This window comes from Gastrolobium bilobum, unplaced genomic scaffold (assembly GCF_033153095.1).
Source record: "Gastrolobium bilobum isolate Gb01-03AN ecotype WA unplaced genomic scaffold, APGP_CSIRO_Gbil_v1 utg22576, whole genome shotgun sequence".
NCBI classification, from domain to species: Eukaryota; Viridiplantae; Streptophyta; class Magnoliopsida; order Fabales; family Fabaceae; genus Gastrolobium; species Gastrolobium bilobum.
The window spans coordinates 81,335-104,396 of NW_026895773.1; the positions used below are offsets into that span (position 1 = coordinate 81,335).

A 23,062-nucleotide genomic window follows, 5' to 3' on the forward strand; every position below is an offset into this window, starting at 1 on the left:
CCCAAAAATAGATAGGTAATATAGTTAACCGATTTAATTCGTACAAAATAGCGGGAAGTGTTGAATTTGTTAACTCAATTTTTAAACTTAGTCTATTTAATCCACCCACTTAAACCACGAATCAGAACAAGCTGACCCGTATAAACCATCAATTCTCCAACCTTGTCTTATTTTTTTTTGTTGGAAGGTTGACTTACCAAAAAATATGGTGGATTAGATTTCTTTTTTTTGAACATTGCAGGGAATCGAACCGCACACCTAATACACCCTAAACACACCCAACACCAATAGCCTAGTGGTGCGGTGGATTAGATTTCTTAACCTATATTCTTAACCTATATATCAACAACAAATTAACTTCTCTCGCCTCTATTTTGACTAACCCATAAAAAGCACTTCGTGAGTTTATCCACTTTGCCATCCCTTTTCACGAAAGGATAAAAATAGTATTATATTATCAGTTTAAAATATGTATTAATGTATGTAACTTTTCTCAAATGGACGCAACAAATATTGCCTTACTCTAAAATAATTCTTATCTAAAAACGTTATAGACTCAGGGAAAATATGAGGTAACTTAAGTAATAAATAAGTTTTATCTAGTATTTATGTATACATATAATATAAAGGAATTGAACTTGTTAGAAAGCACTTTGTGCAAGAAGAAACTTCAAAGAGAGTAAAAATTTCACACAAAGATATATATATATATATATATATATATATATATATATATATATATATATATATATATATATATATAGTGGCGGACATAATTTTTTTTTTTTATATCCGCACATTCAGTGGCAGGGGTTCGCAGGCAGCGCCCTCGGAATTTTTTTTAAAGAAAGTTTAAATAAATGCTTGAACCCACTCATAATATAGTTGCTTCCATAACAAGCTGCAGACAATAGATTGACCAATTATTTCCCCCCTAAATCTTACCAATCCTCCAAAACAAATATGAGAATATACTCCAGTACATCCATACATCATCATTCTATTTTTATAGTGGTGAATAAAAAAGTCAACACTACCTGTACAGAAGGCAAACAAAATCACAGTGAAAGCTTCGTCTCTAGATATAACTTATTTGAGAATGTCAGACCTGCAATCAATCTTCTCTTTTTATAAAAATGAATGAAGAGAGCATGTCAATGGGTACGTGATAGGGGAGGAAGAATAAGTTTTATGTCTAATCAATTTGCGTTGCTACGTTGTTTTAATCATCTCCATACGTTGCTAACTAATATAAGAATAAATATCCTTTTTGGTTTTAATAAAAAATTCGGTCCCCACTTTAGTCCATTATAAAAAAATTAGTTACCTGGTCCCTAAGAAATTCAAAGTGGATCCATTTTGGTCTTTTTGAGGGACTAATGTAGGTCTTTTTTGAATTTATAAGGGATCACAATTTTAACTAAATTGATCCACTTTAAATTTTTTAGGGACCTCGAAACTATTTTTTTTTGTAAGAGACTAAAATGGGGACCATATTTTTTGTTAGGAACTTAAAAGAATATTTATTCCTAATATATATATTAAATCAAGAGACAAATAAGAACCTGCAACCAAGAAAAAAAAAATGAAATCAAAAATTTTATGTCAGCACTTGCAAGAATTTGTCCGCAAGTGGGTCCGCTAGTGTGTATATATATATATATATATATATATATATATATATATATATAATTGTAGAGTAAAATTACCATGCTCATGAATATGCATATGCTCGCAATCCTTATACCCCTTTAAGATTGAAATTGTACAATAATAGAAAGCATTATACATAAATTAGTTTAACTGAGACTAATAACCTTTCGTGTTCGTAAAGGGCGCACTTTGGCCTTTGGACTACCCCCAAAAGTGATTGCTCTTTTCAACATGTCACGAGCACCAGCATCATCTTTGCGTAGATTATAATTATAAAAATCAGATACTATTTCCATATTTCCTAAATAAGGCCAATGTAGTGGATATTAATTTAGCATGCTATGCAAAGAAAAAATAGAAGAAAAAGACAAAGAGATTAATATATTTTAGGTAAGTAAAAGATATGGGAATATTGAAATCCATATGTTGACAATTTTGAAAATTATTTGTAGACAAGATTATACTTTAATGGACACTATACTATTTATCGTTTGTCTTTTTATCAAGTGTTTATACTTTAATGTAACAAAAAAAATATTTACGAATCAGTTTTTAATAGTTTAGAAAAAGTAAGTGAGATAATTGTAAAATAATCAAAAGCAAAGAAATCAAGGGTACAAAAACTTACTGTATGCAATGCACGCATCGAACTTGTGGCACATAAAGAGAGCTAAAAACAACTTGGACGTAGAAGAAAAACGCAAGACACCAACCCGGTGACGTTGAAAGCGGTGACGGTAGGGCTACAAATCTGAGAAAATGCCAAACACAAAATAATAAAAAAATAATTATAAAATAAAAGATAAAATAAAAATATATAGAAAACGAACACAGTTGTCCAACGTGGCTTTCGAGGAAGGGTCACAATAGTCCTCTCCGTTCATCAATTCAAGACAAACACCCTTCCATACTCTCACCCCTACTCTGTATTTTGCACCCTCAAGATCTTAACCGTCCATTTAAGCAGAACCGTTAAACTAAATATTCTGATTTGTTTTAGAAGAACGAGAAATTCTGATTTTTTTTTTAGGGAAAAGTGTTTATCATTTTAAATGACAGAAAGTTATGTCATTTTAAGAGAGATACAGACACAGAAAATTTAAATTTTAAATTAAAAAAATTACTCACTTTCTCTCTTATAATTTCTGTTTTTCTGTGTCTATCTATCTCACAAAATGACACAACTTATGACATTTTAAATGACAAACACAAAACTTTTTATTTATTTATAAATATGTGAGATTCCCCTTCGTGTTCTATGTGTAGCAATTGATTAGTTGTGTAATTTATCTCTTTGAATGATTAGATTATGTAATTAATCATCCTTTTAACACACACATATACGCTTTTTAATCAAAAAATATTTTTTTTTCCTTTTTGCTTGTAATAGATTTATCCATTTAAGTGTTTGCATAGATTAATTTACTTTATTTTAAACAATTAAATTAAAAAAATTAATTTTATTAGAAAAATTGATTTTAAAAAATAATCATTACGAAACATGCAACAGATTTGATTATGTAGTTTAATAGTATTACTAATATCATATTTCTTACTTATTAACATATAAATATAACTTTATAAAGGTAGAGTTTGTAAATGCTATTTTACATCTCTAACTTATATTATTTGAAAATCTATTACGTCGTAATAATAAGATCATACATCATCATTTACAATTGAGTTAAAACTTTGAATTCATTTATAATTTATCAACATGCAATTACATAATAAACACTTTTGAATTAAAAGTACATAACAATGCAAATTTAGTTACCACTTGAACTACTTATTAAACTAGTTAACTTTACACATATCTAGCATATTTTAAATTTTATCCCCATAAATATTTATAGCGGAGAAATATTTTGACTCTAGTGTAAGATTTAAAGTCTCATTCTCTATCTCAAATGTTGATTTATGTCTATCTAACAATTGTTATTTATTTAAAATTAATAATTAATTAATTGATATAACTCAATAAAATATAACCATTAAATGGACGAAAATCAACGATTAAGATAGGAAGTAAAACTTTTAAATCTTACACTCAAGTTAAAAGATTCCTTCCATATTTATAATTTATTAGACAAATATCTAGTTTATGTTTCAATTAGTGTGTTTTGTATTTCTTCACACTAATTCTTTTGTGTTAATAAATCTTTAAGTAAGTTCTCTTTCAAACAATTTTAAGAATGTTCCTTTACATTCACCTAAAATTGAGAAGAAATAATTAATTTTTTTATGTTCCGAGTCATTTTGTTTTGACGTGCAAAAAATTTATAACTAAAATATTTTAAATAGAAAATTTTATTGATTAATTTTATATAAAATAAATTAAGTCAAATATGCATATACACTCGTAAATTATTATTTAAGATTTAGTAATCATATAATTTAATTTTCTTTCTTTGTGATATATACAATTGTGTAAGTATAGTAAAAAAAAGGAATCTTAATTTATTCTTAAAATTTATAATTTTAATGTGGGAGATGTTATACTTACTATCATTTTTTCTTTTAAAATTTTAGCAATAATAAACCCAATAATTTTTAATAAAAATATTATTCATCCATAAAATTGATATTTAATAATATTTAAAGTAAAAATGTAACTAATATTTTATTAATTAATTCCCAAGACAATATTATTGTATAATGGCATAGATACGAATACAGACAAACACTTACCAAATAAAGCAACCATCCAAAACTTGCCACATTTAATATGATGTATAGGCTCATCCGCAGAGGATAAACACCCTTCTTGAAGTGTGTATACAGTGATGTAGAGAGAGAAATCGCAAACGGTTGGTTCCATAAGAAGCTCCGCTGGGGAATTGCGTATAAAAAACACGAGAAAAGAGTGTAACTCTCGCTTTATTATTATTCTTCTTGCTTCCTAGTTGTTGGTTGGTGCAAAAACCAGAACCCACAACTTTCAGAAAGAAAGAAATCCTTCTTGTTTTTCTAGGGTTTTTGCTTCGTTCATTTCAATGGCGGCTTCTTCTCTTCTCAGATCTGCGTTTCTCGTTCCTTCTCGCTCTGAGGTCTCGTTCTTTATTTCTTCCTCATCATCGATGATTCTCGCACGTTCTTCTGATAATTAGCTGAAACTTTTGAACTACTACGTGCCATGTTTTGATCCATGCTTTCTTTTTTATTTTATTTTTTCTCTTGTTTAGTTCTTGAAGTTTATACTTTGTTTTGGATTTTGTGAAGCCTCTGTTTGCTTACTCAGAAGACAGAGGAAGAGGAAAAAAGTATAATGCTTTACTTTTCTTTTCTTCTTAAATTTTCATTTCTTATGTGTGAGGTTCTTCCGGATAATTGTATAGAACTGATTCATTTTTTAAAACGATTTTAGCGCCTTAGAGAGATGTTGAAGAAAGTTTGTTGCTGCTGAATCCTGGATTGTTAAGAAGAGTTCCTTTCTAATAGTTTACATTCTTAATTTTCTGATGATTTCCGGTTTGGTGCATTTCTATTTGGGAAAAAATGTTTGTTATTCTAAAGGACACACATTTGTGTCATTTCAAATGAAACTACTGTTCATTTAAAATAACTCAAACTTGTGTTTACCCACTTATTTTTGTATTTTCTCAATGTAACAGCTTATTGATATATGTATCTGTATGTATGATTCAGGTATTTTGCAATGCCTCAAGTTGTAATGTAAAATCGGAGAGGTTACAGAACAGCATATTTGGAACTTCAATTCCAATTGAATCATTAGTCTTACAGTTGAGTAGCCCGAATTTTTTCCTTAGTGCCCTTCTTCTTTTCTCTTCTGTGACTGTTTTTTGTTGCTTTAACAATATGTTGTTTTATTGTTATTGATCATGATGTATTGTTATATGCTCAGAAACTGCAATGCCCGGAGCATCCAGCCTATCAAAGCAACTGCAACGGAAATCCCTCTCCCCGTACAGAGTAAGAATAGTGCAATTATTGTGTGTAGAATAGGGTGATTTGCATGCAATTTTTTTATTCTTACTCCTGGCTGGTCTGTTCTGTTTAGAATCAAGGAGCACTGGGAAGACAAGAGTTGGAATTAACGGTAACTTTCTTGTTTCTGCTCACAGTTTTTAATTTTATCACACACTTCCAATTTTGTGCCAAATGAATCCTCATAGATGATTGATGATTTGAAGCTTTGCCTTCCCCACCATTTTTTATCGTATCCGGGTTTCATGTAGGATGTAGTAGGCACAATATTGGGAACTCATATTTGGAATTTATAAGAATGGTCTTTGTTTCGGGTTTATAACTCGGATGGGTCTACTTAGACATAACCTGGGAAGCCCATGTATCGTTACCCGGATAAAATAAGCCCGTGGGTTACGAACCCGTCTACCCGGAACCCATAAGTAGAGCCCAAATCGTGAGCCTTTCTCAGAACACAGAATTGGAGCCCAGAGTGTGGGCCCCAATCCACGATTCTTTCCTACTATATGATGGTAAGACCATGATCATTATAACTGCCAAGTTAGTAACTACCTCATATCCATTAATAATAACCGTTAATAGAACATATATAAGGAGGAAGATAAAGTTCACAGGGGATTAAGTTCTGATCAACCATAAGCACTACCGAACCGATTTAACCTTTAATGTTCACACTGAACATTTGGCACCGTCCGTGGGAACAGTAAAGTTTATTCCCACCATTGTTAATGGCTAGTAATAACCATCACGAGCGAAGAGTCGAAAACGGTCCACTCTCGGCGGAGGAGGAGGAAAATTCTTTCCGATCTAACGCTAGGAGCCGTTCTCTAAACACTATTGGATAGGCATTGATCCAATTAGCAGAAGATATCAGAAATAGACATCACAACGAAAGGAGAAAGAGAAGACACCATTTAGAAGAAAGACCACAGTTTGAGAACAGGCATCGATAGGAAAATCCCAGAAGAGGTTTGCGATCTCCTGCTCCCAGTTACATTCCCCTGCCTCATCCCCAGAGACAAGAGGGTACACGTTAGGAAGACAATCGTCATCATCACTCGGGGGAGTCAAGGAGTCCGCCAGAAAGGCCAGATAACAGAAGTAGAGGTCAAGAAGTTAACTAGAGAAATCAAGAGTGAGTACATGTTGAATACACTCGCAATTCAGATAGGAATGTGCATTACCAGGAAAGAAGGGAATATGGGCATCATTAGGCTCAGCAGGAGGGACATAGGTATGACTTTTACGGTCATCAAGATGCTCGTAAAGAAAACCAGCTTGAGTATAGCCGTCACTACTATGCTTGCCAAGAGGAAGGCCAGCGTAATATTCGAGGACGTCAGTATGATTATCAAGAGGACCGACAAACAAAGGCTGGCAGGTTCCATCGTGCCCGTCAAGAGGAGTACCAACACGAGGTGCCCAGGTATCGCCATGCCCGGAACAGGGAGGATCAAGGGGAATATAGAAGCCATTACCAGTAGGGTAATCAATATGAGAGGGCTGAGCATTATAACGCACAACAAATTGAAAATCAGCAGTATCCACCCTTTCAACAGAGATTCTAGGGGGGTTACCAAGTTCCACCTTATCAGAATGGATTGCAAACGATATACCTAGGGCCAGGGGGACCATGTCATGGGAACTCGCATACAATGGTGGCACCATATCAACCATTTCAATTGCAAATCCAAGCAGCACCAACTATACAGGGACTATCTAGAACACCTTTGTCATGGAGGTTAAGGGAGGAACCAATTCCGGGTTGGTTCAAACAACCAAATGATATGGAGGCGTATGACGGAGGCTCGGATCCTCGGGAGTTTATAACTGTTTTCCAAGCAACAATGTCGCTTTGTGGGGAAACAGATTCGCTGTTGTGTAGAGCTTTTTCAATTTTTTTGAGGAAGCAAGCTCTAGAGTGGTTTACCACATTGACGGAGAATTCAATTGACAGTTGGGCCGAGTTGGCGTCACGATTTACCCAGCAGTTCGCACATTGTGGACTACAATAAAAAACTACTCATAATTGATGTGGAGTAAGGCAAAAAACCCTGGGAGAAGTTAAGAGAGTATTATGAGCATTTTCAATTTGAAGCCAGACAGCCAGACAACTTAGAGGCTTGGAAAATCAGACGTACTTGTTACTATTTACTACTGGGTTACAACCAGGCGGCCTAACAAATTCTCTAGCAAAGAAGAGGCCCGCCACAAAAGAAGAACTATTAGAAAGAACTCGGAAGTATATTGATTTAGAAGAATTTCGGGCATCCCAAAAGGAGATTGAACGTGGTTTCCGAGAAGCCACACAAAACAAAAGACCAGATAGACCCGCTGGTAGGGGGTAGATGGAAGAAAGGAGACTTCATCTAGTAGGAGAGAGGTTCAGAGAGGGATTTAAGGGGGAATTCACTCTTTTAGATGCTCCTAGAGCATAGATTTTGAAGGATGTAATGAACACGGAGATGAGGAATGTCCCGAGGCCGCCACCTATCAGATCGACTTATGCACAGGCAGACATGTCCAAGTTGTGTGAGTTTCATAGGGGTTATGGGCACTTCACAAATGACTGCTTTAATTTGCGTAACGCTGTTGAGCAGTTAATTAGAGAAGGAAAGCTTCAGAAGTATATACGAAGAGGAGGAGTAGATGGATGTAAAGAAGGAGAAGGTAGATATAAAAGGCAAGACAGAAGCTGTAGCCCGACAGGAGAAAGAAGAAAGGAGATAAACAAAGATGAAAAGACAGAGGCACAGTCACCCTCATCCAATCATGTCCAAGTCGTGCATGTCTGCACAATAGCCGGACGAGCTGGGGGAGGCGAATCGGGCAATGCTCGGAAGGAGGAAAACAAGCAAGCAGATAGTTTTTGATGATTTAGATGATGAAGTTTTGGACCAGGAGCATGACGATCCATTGGGCATTTTCGGGCTCTTAGCAAACTATTGAGTAGATAGAATGTTAGTGGATCCAGGAAGTTCCGTGGATATTATATTTTGGGATGCATTTAGACGATTGGACTTGGATCATGATCAGTTAGAGCCTTGTGTAGCAGACTTGCTGGCATTTACGGGAGACAAGATTAAGCCATTGGGGTATATTTCTTTGAGATTGACATTAGGAAAGGCACCTACTCATAAAACGGTGACTTTGTCATTGGCAGTAGTGGATCTCATGTCTGCTTATAATGTTATTCTTGACGGCCATTCATGAAGAAATTTAAGATATTTTTGTCTATAGATTAGTTAGGCCATGAAATTTGTAGCGAAATATGGGAATACGACCACAGTGAAGGCGGATCAAGTCGTGGCACGAAATTGTTACAACATGAGTTTGAGGATTCCTCAAGAAAGTAAAAAAGAAAAAGGTAACAAAGTGGAGAAGGAAGTCAAGTGGGAGGAAATCAAAGCAGAGGAGGAGGAAGAAGGAATATAAATGAAAGAAAACAAGGAATCTCAAGTGATGTTAGTAGGGCTTGATCCCCGAGTTGAAAGTAAAAGAGGAAGGCCGGAACCCATCTGGACAATGGTTGAGTTTCAACTCGGATTATTACCCGAGCAAGTCACCAAAATGGGTTCCGAGTTATAGCTCGAAGTGGCTAGTGAGTTTCTAAGGAAGAACACATATTTGTTTGCTTGGAGGCCGTCGGATATGCCGGGATAGATCCGGCTTTGTCATGTCATTGCTTGTCGGTAATACCCAGTGCTAAGCTGGTCGGTAATGCCCGAAAAGAAGGAAAGCAATTGAAGAAAAAACATAGGAGTTGTTAGAAGCAGGGTTCATACGTGAAATAGAATATGCAACGTGGCTAGCGAACCCGGTATTGATAAAGAAGCCAGATGGGAGATGGAGGATGTGTACAGATTATACAGATTTGAATAAAGTCTGTCTTAAAGATCCTTTTCCTCTTAGCATCCCCTCCTATCCTCAGCAAGCCGAAACTAGGTGAAATTTTACACTTATATTTGTCTGTTTCACAGGATGCAGTTAGCTCGGTTCTTATCCGAGATGGAAATAAAAAACCTACGTATTTTGTAAGTAAGGTGCTGAAATTCGTTATCAGCATGTAAAACGTACAAAACCTGCGTATTTCTAAAACGTCTTCTTTATTCAAGATATCCTTTAATGTACTTTGTGAGGGTTCATTATATTGAAAATACCGACAACAACAATGGAGAATACAAGACAACCAACAAGTTTACAAAATAGAGACTAAAGAATGAGTATAGGAAAGTGAGTGAACTTACTTGTTGTAGAGCGAAACGATTCTTGAAACTGGAAAGGATGCTTCGGCGAAAATTGAAGGAGACACACTAATAGAAGAAAAGAAAGGAAACAAAGAAAAAAGGGGAAGAATAATAGGTGAGAGAGAGAGAGGAAGTTTAAATGAAGAAACGTGCGTAGTAAGTTATTGCCGTTTCAAATTTCGAAATGATTGAAAAGATGTCGTATCGTGCCGTTTGATAAAACCAAGATCAGCCAAAAGAGGATATGTGGCAGATGTAACGTATAATAACAAGTAGCATTTAATGATAGGACTGCTCGGTGGATCCGAGTTATAAAGCTAAGACAAACTCATATTGGCAGCTCGGAGTATTTCTTGCATAATACTTCGAGCTGGGGGGGCCTTAATGTTCCGGGTTTATAACTCGGATGGGTCTACTTAGACATAACCTGGGAAGCCCATGTATTGTTACCCGGATAAAATAAGCTCGTGGATTATGAATCCGTCTACTCGGAACCCATAAGTAGAGTCCAAATCGTGAGCCCTTCTTAGAACACAGAATTGGAGCCCATGGTGTGGGCCCCAATCCATGATTCTTTCCTACTATATGATGATAAGACCATGATCATTATTATAACAGCCAAGTTAGTAACTACCTCATATCCATTAATAATAATCGTTAATAGAACATATATAAGGAGGAAGATAAAGTTCAAAGGGGATTAAGTTCAAATCAACCATAAGCACTACCAAACCTATTCAACCTTTAATGTTCACACTGAACATTCTTGAAAGCTGTTAGTTTGTTTCTGATGTGGAGTTTGCCTGTCATTTTTAGATGTGGAATTAGCTCAACTTTTATATTCAAAGAACTGATAATCTATTTCTTGTTCACAACTTGCTTGTAAAGATTCCTTGATTGTTGAATTGCTTTAGATGGAATGGGTAACCTCTTCTATGGGTAGTGTTTGACGAAAGCTGATCAAGTAAAATAGTTAAAGCATGATCCTACTGTGTGATTATTTGGTCCAATTGACCGGAATTTGTATGTCTTTAACTTGAGTGAAAGATTTCAAGTGGTATTTTGTGAATTCCTGATTTTATAGGATGAACTTTGCTTAATGTTTTTAGGTAGCTTGTATAAGCAAGTTGTGATTTGTGAATAAGAAATAGATTATCAGTTCTTCAACTTATGTTTTAGTTTGGACTTAGGAACATGCAAAATCAGTTGCCCGAACCTGACAGAACTGTTAAAAGAGTATTATTTTGAAATGTTATTATGTGATTCCGAATCAGCTTTGTCTACGAACAAGGAAGCTATAAGTAATGCAACTAGGAATGTCATGGAGAGTTCAAAAGAGTATTATTTTAAAATGTTATTATGTGACATGTTCAAACCTTGTTTTAAAGCCACATATTCGTATAATTTTTCAGCTTGTCTTAAGAAAACATTCATATGCTGTATGCTGAAATGTGCAGGTTTTGGTAGAATTGGAAGGTTGGTGTTACGTGTAGCTACTTCCCGGGATGATATTGATGTTGTTGCAATTAATGATCCCTTTATTGATGCTAAATATATGGTATGTATGTGCAATTACCTTAGTGGTTTTGCTTATAATATATAATGTTCATGGTTTACAATAATTTGTATTTACGTGCATGTATGTTTATATATATATATGGTGATAGGTGCATCTATCTCAAAATTCTTATTTATTTATTTATTTTTGTTTGGATGTCGCTGTAAACAGAAATCTTACGTGGACTTTAAAGATTTAGATTTGTCTTAGTACAATGCTCTGATCTTGGATGCCTACCATGATACCAATCAGTAGTGATATAATTTTATCTTACGTCTTGTATGCTGATTGAGTTGGGATGTTCTGCGACTGTAGTCTTTGTTGTTTTATACCTCTTGCCTTTTGTAGAATTTACTTACATATCTTGGGATTGTTTATTTATATTATACTGTTTTCACCTCAAGTCCTCTCAAATATTTAGCAGAATCCAATTTGCAGTTCTTAAACATATCCCAAACCTAGAAAGTGTCATTCTGTAGAAGTAGATAGTTATGTTGGCTTTAGACTTGAGATGATTAATTCTATTTGCATTGTCATGTAGTGCTGTGCATGCCATGACAATAGACGTTCTAAAACATTTAAGAGATGGTTGTGAGGGTATTGTTTGTACACTTGTACTCCAACTTTCTTCATGAATTCATCTTTTGATTTGTTTTCTTTATTGTTTTATATACATTTTTTAATCCATTCATAGTGGGATGCTTGGTTGTTTTTTTATTTTTAATTTATTCATTTTTAATTGTACTTTATTTATATTATGCATACATTTTGCTTTAGCATTTCATCTCTTCTTTCTTTTAGGCTTACATGTTCAAGTATGATTCTACTCATGGACCATTCAAGGGAACCATTAAGATTTTGGATGACTCTACTTTAGAAATTGATGGGAAGCAGGTTAAAGTTGTGAGCAAAAGGTATCTTGAGTTTAGCCCTAATAATTGAAATGGATTTACAAATGCATGTTATTGGTTTACAATATTCTTGGAGGTATCAGAGTTCAATATGGATTAACATGCATACCTTTTTATTCCTCTATTCAGAGATCCCGCGGAGATCCCTTGGAGTGATTTTGGGGCTGATTATGTCATTGAGTCTTCCGGAGTTTTTACAACATTGGAGAAAGCCTCTTCACATTTGAAGGTTGCTATGTTCAAATATCAATTACTTGTGTATTAAGTGTTCTCTCTCTCTCCCCCTCCCTTTTTCTAGTTCTCTCCAGCTTCAAATCTTAATTCGAGTTGTCTTATTCTACTGTAGGCTGGTGCCAAGAAAGTCATAATATCCGCTCCTTCTGCTGATGCACCAATGTTTGTGGTAGGAGTGAATGAGAAAACATACATGCCGAACATGGACATCGTTTCTAACGCAAGCTGTACAACGAATTGTCTTGCTCCACTTGCCAAGGTTTGATCACATTGTGTGATGCCAAGCTTTATTGAACTCATGCTTTCTCTATAATGAGAATGTTAAATGTTTTTGCATATGATTTAACTGATTAAAAGCCAATTAACTTTAAGATTAATCGAAGTTCCTCTTCCTTAAAGAGTAAGAAAAATGATAAGGGTTAAAAAATCTTAGTGCTTATGTGACATCCTAAAAGGGGAAGCATGATAACAGCATTTCTGGGAGTGTCCAAGACATTAAATATACATTTTTCTCCATTAATCAACTTATAATGCCGTAATTTTCTCTCTTGATCATTATTCTTTTCTTCACAGATGGATCTGGGAATTGATCTTTTTTGTTTTAGGAGGGTTGTGTAAAATATAGAAACAAGAGCTAGTAGGATCATAAAACTCAGATAATTGTTTCATTATCAAGCTTTTCTGCAATGTCTCTTCCAATATAGGGAGTTAAACTATCAGAGAGAAGTTAATGGTGGTCTATCCAAACCTGTAAGCCTTTTGCACAAGTTAATTGGTTATATAAAAAAATCTAACATGGTGCTTCTTCCTCCATTCCCTTACCACTTCCTTATTCATTACAAACCTGCACAAAAGCATCTAATTCTTCTATGTAAATTATTCATCAGGTGGTTCATGAAGAGTTTGGTATAGTTGAAGGTTTGATGACAACTGTGCATGCAACAACAGGTCTCTTGCACACTTGCTAATTATAGCCTCTAATTTATTTTTCTCTTTTGGATTAAACCATCCCTTTGTATGTTCACATGTTGCATTAGTAACATCTAATTGTCTTTTTAATTGCTCAGCAACACAAAAGACTGTAGATGGTCCTTCAATGAAGGATTGGCGAGGGGGACGAGGGGCCAGTCAAAATATAATTCCAAGTTCAACTGGTGCTGCAAAGGTAAGAAATGGACGGCATCAAAGAGATTTTGGTGCTTACTATTTTCAGTATTGATTTATTAATTTGTTTTATTAAACCACAGGCTGTCGGAAAAGTTCTTCCTGAGCTGAATGGAAAGCTCACTGGAATGGCATTCCGTGTGCCTACTCCTAATGTTTCTGTCGTGGACTTAACATGTCGGCTTCAAAAGAATGTTTCCTATGAAGACGTTAAAGCAGCAATAAAGTATGACTTGAAAAGGGTATTCTGATATATTTTAGAATTGTAAATAATGTGTACAAGGGATTCTCTATTTATAGAGAATATGTGACCTACTTTTAACCTAAAGGCCTTGGCCCAATACAACAAAGGGCTTGGCCCAATACAACAATAAACTAAATAATAACTAAATCAATATTATTTACAACACTCCCCCTCAAGCTGAGGAATAGATATTTATCATTCCCAGCTTGCTAGTAAGTTCTTGAAATCTGTCTGAAGGAAGCCCCTTTGTTAATAGATCAGCTAATTGACGCCCAGTGGGAATGTATGGAGTGGTAATCAACCCGCTATCAAGTTTCTCTTTGATGAAATGGCGGTCGACCTCAATATGTTTAGTCCGATCATGTTGAACTGGATTATGAGCTATACAAATAGCGGACTTATTATCACATAGCAGCTTCATAGGTCCCTCACATTTTATTTTGAGATCATCAAGTACAATTTTCAGCCACAGTAACTCACAAATGCCTTGAGCCATAGCTCGAAATTCAGCTTCTGCACTTGATCTGGCAACCACATCTTGTTTCTTACTTCTCCATGTCACCAAGTTACCGCAAAGAAACATGCAATAACCAGTGGTAGAACGACGGTCAATCATGGATCCAACATAATCAGCATCTGTGTAGACTTCTAAAGATAGATTGCCATCACGTCGGAATAACAATCCTTTACCAGGAGTACCTTTAAGATACTGAAGAATTCTCTCTACAGCCTGCATGTGTTTTTCCTTTGGATTGTGCATAAACTGACTGACAACACTAACAGCATAAGCTAGGTCTGGTCTAGTATGGGCCAGATATATCAATTTCCCAACTAGCCGTTGATATTGTCCTTTATCAACTCGAGGACTCTCTTCTTCATAGCTCATCTTGTGATTCTGCTCAATAGGAGTATTAGAGGGTTTACACCCGAGCTTTCCTGCTTCTTTGAGAAGATCAAGAACATATTTCCTTTGGCTGATAAAAATTCCTTTGCTTGAATGAGCTACTTCTATCCCTAGGAAATATCTCAGTTTCCCAAGGTCTTTGACTTCGAACTCAGAGGCAAGCCGTGTCTGCAGAATCTGTCTCTCCACAAAATCATTACCTGTGATAATAATATCATCAACATATACAAGGAGCACAGTAAGCTTCCCGTTTTGGGAGTGATTAAAGAAAAGAGTGTGATCTCCTTGACTCTGTCTATATCCTAAGGTCATCATAACCTTAGTAAACCTCCCAAACCAAGCACGAGGTGACTGCTTCAATCCATACAAGGCCTTTTTTAATCGACAAACTTTATTTTCCCCCTTCACAGAATCAAAACCAGGCGGGATTTCCATGTAGACTTCTTCTTCTAACTCACCATTGAGGAAAGCATTTTTCACATCAAATTGATTTATATCCCAATTGTAATGGGCAGCAAGGGACAACAAGATTCTCACTGTATTCATTTTTGCAACTGGAGCAAAGGTTTCTTCATAATCAATGCCATAGGTTTGAGTGTAACCTTTGGCGACTAATCGAGCCTTGTATCTCTCAAGAGTGCCATCAGAATTATATTTTAGGGTATAAACCCATCTGCACCCTACTGCTTTCTTTCCGTTGGGTCTATCAATAACCTCCCATGTTTTATTTTTCTCCAACGCATTCATCTCCTCTTGCATGGCTTGAGCCCAATTCCCATCTCTCAAAGCTTCATGTACTGATTTTGGGATTGAAGTAGAATCTAGTGCTGAAACAAAGCTTTTGTGCTGCACAAAAAGATTAGCAGAGGAAACAAAATGGGAGATAGGGTATTGAGTACAAGAGGGACAAGAAGAACAAGATTTCTTGGAACAAGATCTTTTTCCTTTTCTTAAAGCAATGGGTAAATCATCAGAAGCAGTAGTAATGGGTAAGTCATCAGAAGTATCATGATCAGAAATATGAGATTCAAGACTTACCAGTGGTTCAGACGATTGAGGTTGCTGTTGAGGCAATGTGGGCTGTTTCCTTCTTTGATATACCAATTCAGGTGTTACAATCTTTCGTATCTCTTGTGTACTTGATGTATCAGTCATAGGAGGATCAGTCACAGACACATTAGGAACAGGAACAAGAGGAAGAGACACTGACACAGGTGAAGGAGTAGACACTGAAGTTTCAAAGAAGGAAGGTGATGAGTCTTCTGGTGAATCATTCTCCCCCTGAAGATGAGGACCTTGGAAAAAGGACTCAGATTCCTGAAATGTAACATCCATAGAAACAAAAAATTTCCGACTTCCAGGGTGATAACACTTGTAGCCCTTCTTATCAGGAGCATATCCAAGGAAGACACATTTAAGAGCCCTAGGATCCAACTTACTGCGATGCTGTTTATGAATATGAACAAAGACAACACACCCAAACACTCGAGGAGGAAGACTTTGCAAAGTTGGAATAGAAGAAAAAAAAGAAGTCATGGAGTGAATAGGACTTACATGATCGAGAACCCGAGTGGGTAGACGATTGATCAAGAATGCTGCAGTAAGAATGGCATCTCCCCAATAGCATTTGGGTACATGTGTTTGAAACAATAAGGCACGAGCAACTTCAAGAAGGTGACGATTTTTCCTTTCAGCAACCCCATTTTGTTGAGGGGTGTCTACACATGTAAGTTCATGAATCATACCTTGATTTTGTATAAATTGGGAAAAAGAGTGATTGACATATTCAGTACCATTATCTGTCCTTAGTCTTTTGATTTTTTTACAAAATTGAGTCTCAATCATTTTATAAAATTGAAAGAACAGTTTTGGTACCTCAGACTTTTCATGCATTAAGTAAACCCAAGTTACACGAGTGCAATCATCAATAAAAGAAACAAACCATTTATTTCCAGAAGAATGAGGGACCTTAGAAGGACCCCAAACATCAGAATGAATAAGATCAAAAGGTTCAACACTTTTAGTAATACTAGAAGGGAAAGACACACGATGATGCTTAGCAAACTCACAAACATCACAATGATAAGACTCAACAGACTTAGACAAAAACAAAGACGGAAATAAAGACTTGAGTAAACTAAATGGAGGATGTCCCAAGCGCTTATGATGAAGCCAAATCAGAGAATCAGCAGTTGACTGGCCATGTGACAGTAAGATGTGATCCTTAACATGAGTTGCAGGAGATTGTGACACCAGATAATACAGCCCACCTTGCTCTTTAGCACCCCCAATCGTCTTCCCTGTGGCGAGATCCTGAAAAACACAGTGAGTAGGAAAGAAGGTTACAATGCAATTTAAATCTTTTGTAATTTTATGAATAGAAAGAAGATTAGTAGAAAGTTTAGGGACATGAAGAGCATCTTTGAGATGTAAGGAAGGCTGTAATTTTCTGTTACCAGAACCCGCAACTGATGTATGGGAGCCATCAGCTACGGCTATCGTATGAGTGCCAATGGTAGGGTTATAAGAAACAAAGGGGTCAGCACAACAAGCCATATGATCAGTAGCACCAGAATCAACAACCCAAGAATGTTTAAAATCAATACATGAAGTAAGAAAAGAAGAAATTTTGGAGCTCATACCAGTCATAGCCAAATCACTAGTACCAGATGGCTTACTCAGAGAATCAAGTATGGTTCGAAGTCGTTCCAACTCATCTGGACGAAGTGCAGGTTGGGTCTCATTAGGTGTAGGAGCTATATCAGAAGAAGTAAAATGCGCTTGACCACGCATCCTTGCTATCTTTTCTAAGACAGTTTGTTTTCCATGGAGGCGATAGTATAGATCCTTGATATGACCTGTTCTTTTACAATAAGAACACCAGCGATCATCTTTCTTAGGTCTAGAAGATGCTCCATCAGAATATTTTGGAAAGGAACTCTTGTAAGTAGAACCATCTTTTTTTGTTGAAATCATAGCAGACCCATCAGTGGGTTTAGAAGCAGCACCATCTTTTGATGATAACATGACAGATTTATCAGGGTTCATCATAACACCCCGACGATTCTCCTCTCCCCGAACAGTATTGAAAACAGCAGAAAGGGATGGAAAAGTTTCTTTGCCAAGTATCTGAACCCGAATAGGATCATACTCGGAATTCAAACCAGCAAGAAAATCAAAAATACGCTCATTTTCTACCTCCTTGGCTAAAGCAGTAGCATCTGCAGTACATTTCATCTTCAAACTCTGAAATTGATCAAGTTCAGTCCATAACTCCTTCAAGGTGCCATAGTACTCAGTCACGGATAAAGAATCTTGTTTTGTAGTGAATATTTTATTGCGCAATTCATAGCGCGCAGCCATATCCTGTTTCAAGGAATAAGTGGAGCGGACAGTTTCCCAAATCTCCATAGCAGGAGACAAGAACATACAATGACGACCCACTTCAGGAGTCATCGAATTCCACAACCAAGTCATGATAAGAGAATCCTCATTATCCCAAACAGCAAAATCAGGATCCGTGGCAGCAGGAGCAGGGCCATCAAGATGAGCAATCTTATTGCGACTCTTGATTCAGATAAGTTTAGAGTTGAATCACCGTCGGAAGCGGCCATACTGCAAAACAACTCAAGGAATAGTACTAAGAAGCCAAAAAATCACGAAAAATTACCAAACGAGGTCCGATCAAAGAGGTGAGCACAGATCCAGAACGAGCTTGGAGAGTCGGTCAAGACTGCACCGGTCCGCAGCCAATAGCAACCGTCACGCGCTGTCACGCGCCGGTGAAGCTGGTGGCGCGTGAGATTCACGCGCAGGGAAAGAAGAGGCGCGTGGAGGCGCGTCTGACGTCCGATCGGGCTGGGCTTTTCAGGCGAAGGTCGTCCAAGGGTTGCGAACCTATCTGGGGCTGATCGGAGTTGAATGGCCGCCAAAAAGAAGGTCAATCGCGATGAACAGTGTTCTTGGTTAGTGAAAAACGCTTCTGTTTGGAGGTGACGTGGAACGGTTCAGTTTGGGGTCTTGTTATTGAGGAAGATGAGAGAAAAACAAAGAGAAGCAATGATCTCTCGGTCCAAGAGGTCCCTGGAGAATTTTTCCGGTGGCGGCTGATGGCAGCGAGAGATGGAAAACAAAAAAAGGGTTTCGTAGGCGCGGAAGCAGAGCCCTCAAGATCGAGAGCTCTGATACCAACTTGAAAAGGGTATTCTGATATATTTTAGAATTGTAAATAATGTGTACAAGGGATTCTCTATTTATAGAGAATATGTGACCTACTTTTAACCTAAAGGCCTTGGCCCAATACAACAATAAACTAAATAATAACTAAATCAATATTATTTACAACAGTATGTCTATTGCCTTATTGCTCTGGCTTCTATACTCTTTTCTTGGGATTCATTGATGCTAATCCTTGGTTGATTTCTGACCTTGTCACTGAAAAAAATGAAGGCATGCCTCAGAGGGATCACTGAAAGGAATTCTTGGATACACAGATGAGGATGTTGTCTCTAATGACTTCGTTGGTGATTCAAGGTAATTGTATTTTTCTGCTTGTAGAATATAAATCACTATCAGCATCTTGAGGATGACAGAACTCTCTCTCCTTTTTTCCAGAGTATGCTTCCTAAGATGTTGTCTTGTACATTTCTTTAGTTTCGTGTACAGATGAAATGAGGGAGGGTTATGTATTATTTTGGTTGGAAAGTGAATGAGACTCCGTAGAACATGAGATGCCCTGTTTCGTTTGTTACATTTGTTCCTAAATGTGGTAAAAACAGATTTTAATTTGCCATAAATAAAACTGAAGTTTAAGTATGCCTTTCTGCTAGTAGTTATAACTTGTAATTTAGTCGGTTCTCTTCAGATATGTTCATTTGTGATATAAATGGCTTATGTAAAATGAAATTCTTTTGAACAGGTCTAGTATCTTTGATGCTAAGGCTGGGATTGGGCTTAGTTCTTCCTTCATGAAGCTGGTTTCGTGGTATGACAATGAGTGGGGTTACAGGTATGTGCGCATGCAATTGCATCCACACTTTTTCTATGCATATAAACTAATAAAGACTATCACTGATGCGTAATGCATTTTTTAAAGCAGAATTTTTTATTCATGCTAACCTTTAATCATGTTATTTTTGAATGGTATGCTTTGCAGCAACCGAGTGTTGGACCTTGTAGGGCACATGGCAATGGTGGGAGCCCACAATTGAACACCAATATGGTTTCTGTTGCTGCTGATGTCGCAATTCTTATCTGGCCTTGAGTTAGGTTAAAAATTAGTGGCTGCTTAGGTTCGCATATTTTGGTTTTGATCAGATTTTTGTAAGATGTGAGGTTAATGATCACATCATGTTCACTGAAAAATAAAATACAAGGACATTATACTGATTATACATGTTTGTAATTGGTTTTCATATGCCAATGATGAAATTTACAAACTTTTAAAATGCTCGACATTTTGTGCGTGATTGATTTATATGGGCCTGCTTGGATAGGGTATATAATTCACAAAAGCTTATCTTAAGAATAATTCAGTCTCGTTACCGAAAAAGAAGGGGAAGAAAAGAAGAAAAACTCAGGTGTTGTGTATGATTTTTCAATTGAGTATTATTTCTTGTATTTCAAAATATTACTTTCGTATTTGATTCATGATTCATTCATGTCTACATTCTGGATGGAAACTATGTGTAATAAAAGGCAGGCCATTCAATTAGTTCACGAAGTCTTGTAATGCTACTGAACCGTTTTGTAATATTCTACGGACATGAAGTCTTAGAAATCTTATAGTTGGATTAAAAAATTTTATTGAATAAAATGAGTTTATGAAATTTTATATAATTTGATAGTTAATATGAAATTATTTAATCATGAATTCTATATAAAAATTTCTCATTATAGGAGACATAGCGTTTGTCCAAAGGGTTTGATGTTTGTCATTTTAAATGACATAAGTTATGTCATTTTAGGAGAGAGATAGACACAAAATGAAAATCATGGGAGAGAAAGTGGGCGGTTGTTTTTTAATTTAAATTTTAAATAAAAATATATTATTTTGTGTCTATTTTTCTCTTAAAATGACATAATTTTATATTAATTAGAATGACAAACACTTTTTGCTTGTCCAAAACATTGAAAACTCGATATTTCTCATCATTTTAGACTTGGTTAAACAAAAGATTAAAATTTACAGTTACAAGCTATGAATTATTGACACGTGCTTTTTTAAAAAAAAAGTGTTGAACACGTTTGAGACACTTATATGTGTTTGACACGTGATTAATATTTTTCGACATATGGTTAATGTTAATGCAGATTCAATTTTTTTATTTTATTTTTTTAACTAAATTTGAAAAATTAATTTATAAATCAAATATTTAATATTGTGAAATTTGACATGAAAAATTAATAAGACATGAAAAATTGTTTTTGCTTTAAATTTATGGTATAGAATTTAAATATGTGATTGATCATATAACTTGTCATGTGCTGTTATATGTATTAAATATAAATTATATTATATATATTAAAAATATTATTTTATATTAAAAATGTGTCATAACATGTTTAAATCTAATATTTTTTAAAATTAATATATTATATCATGTGTCGATATAAGTGAAACACAGGTTACAAGTCACCATAAAATATTAAAAGCACGAATTAAGTTCTGACAAGGCAAATAATGCTGTGGAACGTTGCCTTTGAGGCAGTGTTTGTTTGGGGATAAATTTTTTTTTACTAGAGAAATGTAATTGATAGGGAAATGGTTGGAAAATGAAATTGGTAGGAAAATGTAAAAAAAGTTGTTTGGTTGACCGAAATATTACCAGGGAAATTTATTTAAATATGCAAAATCTATGTTCGGGAGAAACTTTGCACCTGTTTTTTCACTTCTCCAGTTATCTCAAAATACCATATCTCAAGTGGTATTCTGTAACAGTGAATTTCATTCAAAAATCAACACAAAAGTCATTTTCTCATCTATCCTACTTGCCTAGTATTTTTTGAAAAAACCTGAACCAAACGTGGTATTTTCCAATATCCACTTACACTTTCCCATCAATCCCAAAATAAACTTTCAACCAAACACTACCTGAAAATAAGAGGAATGGGAAAGAAACATAACGTTGGTCATCAAATCAAATTTTTTTAATATTTATTTATAGGATTAACATTTCTCCGGATATTTAAGGAAACTTCATAATATAAAAGAAAAAGAAAATTTTCAAAATAACTTATATTTTTCTTTCTTAGATGAATATTATACTTACAACCTATCTTCGTTCACAATTTCTTATAACATATCTTAACCGTTGATTTTTGACTATCAACGGTTATTATTTATTACGAATTAATAATTAATTAATGATTTTGATTTACGAAATAATAATCGTTGATTGACGAAAATTAACGGTTAATATATGGTTGTAAGAGGTTGTAAACAAAAATAAATTGTAAATATAACTTTCCTCCTTTTCTTAAACCTTAATATAACGCGGTTTTTTTTATGGGTTTTATAATTCTCATTTAACATGTGAATTGAAATCTTCCTACATACTCTTCAATTTCCGTGTTGATATGAGTCCCACAGATAATTTTTTCTAACATATGGATCTCATATATTTTTTATTTCTATGGCACAAGATTTTAATTTTCAATGTAACTTGAAAATTATAAAACTCTTTTTTTATCTCGTGTTATATAGACGCCCTTTATTTGAGTAAAACAACTTTTTCAAATCCATATGAGTGCTGTTAGTGTTAACCCACTCAGGGGCATTGGATGAAGCTATCATCCCGCTCGGGTCACATTATTGAATCAAAGACTCATATTACAACCTAAAATAAAATTAAAATAAAAAAATTAACTCATTACAAATCATATTTAAAACAACCCAAAAAATAAGTGGAGGTATAATTATTTCTCTGTATATGCATTGGGAATGGACTGAATAAGTAACGATAGTATACTACGACTCTTGATTTCAGGATCTTGAATAGAGTGGCCATCGCCATGCTGTCTCTAAGAGATTTCTTGAGAAAGAACAACTACGAGCTTCTTCATTCATCTTCTTCCACGATGTACACATTATGGATTTTACATACTCACGAGCATCTCCTTCAGAAGCTCCACTGTCATTCATGTAGCATTGAATTGACTTAGGAACGTCGCCTGTCTCAATTTCACGCTGAAAATGAA

General features: G+C 35.3%; 1 protein-coding gene and 1 pseudogene across 3 annotated transcripts; one reads left to right on the top strand and one right to left on the bottom strand.

Annotated features, from left to right (window-relative positions):
• Window positions 1-4,535: 4,535 nt before the first annotated feature.
• Window positions 4,536-20,319, top strand: LOC133295764 (glyceraldehyde-3-phosphate dehydrogenase GAPCP1, chloroplastic-like). 3 transcript variants are annotated; one of them, XM_061494619.1, is made up of 15 exons: window positions 4,536-4,703; window positions 4,908-4,916; window positions 5,302-5,396; window positions 5,519-5,586; window positions 5,675-5,713; window positions 11,306-11,406; window positions 12,208-12,320; window positions 12,447-12,546; window positions 12,664-12,810; window positions 13,439-13,499; window positions 13,619-13,716; window positions 13,799-13,941; window positions 19,313-19,396; window positions 19,782-19,871; window positions 20,019-20,319. In XM_061494619.1, exons 1-15 carry the CDS (start codon window positions 4,650-4,652, stop codon window positions 20,071-20,073), a joined length of 1,257 nt encoding a protein of 418 aa, XP_061350603.1. In that variant the 5' UTR covers window positions 4,536-4,649; the 3' UTR covers window positions 20,074-20,319. The 3 variants fall into 3 exon arrangements, with proteins under 3 accessions (XP_061350603.1, XP_061350601.1, XP_061350602.1); XM_061494617.1 differs by lacking the exon at window positions 4,908-4,916; XM_061494618.1 differs by lacking the exon at window positions 4,908-4,916 and having other exon boundaries at window positions 4,536-4,678; window positions 5,268-5,396.
• A 2,461-nt stretch (window positions 20,320-22,780) lies between these two features.
• Window positions 22,781-23,062, bottom strand: part of LOC133295762 (myrcene synthase, chloroplastic-like) — a 39,329-nt pseudogene continuing 39,047 nt past the window's right edge.

Bases quoted from the DNA above. Each gene is read 5' to 3' on its own strand.
- LOC133295764 (XM_061494619.1), top strand. From the start codon at position 4,650: ATGGCGGCTTCTTCTCTTCTCAGATCTGCGTTTCTCGTTCCTTCTCGC. The intron at 5,397-5,518 runs GTTGAGTAGCCC...TTATATGCTCAG, and splicing joins ATTGAATCATTAGTCTTACA to AAACTGCAATGCCCGGAGCA. The intron at 12,321-12,446 runs GTATCTTGAGTT...TCCTCTATTCAG, and splicing joins GTTAAAGTTGTGAGCAAAAG to AGATCCCGCGGAGATCCCTT.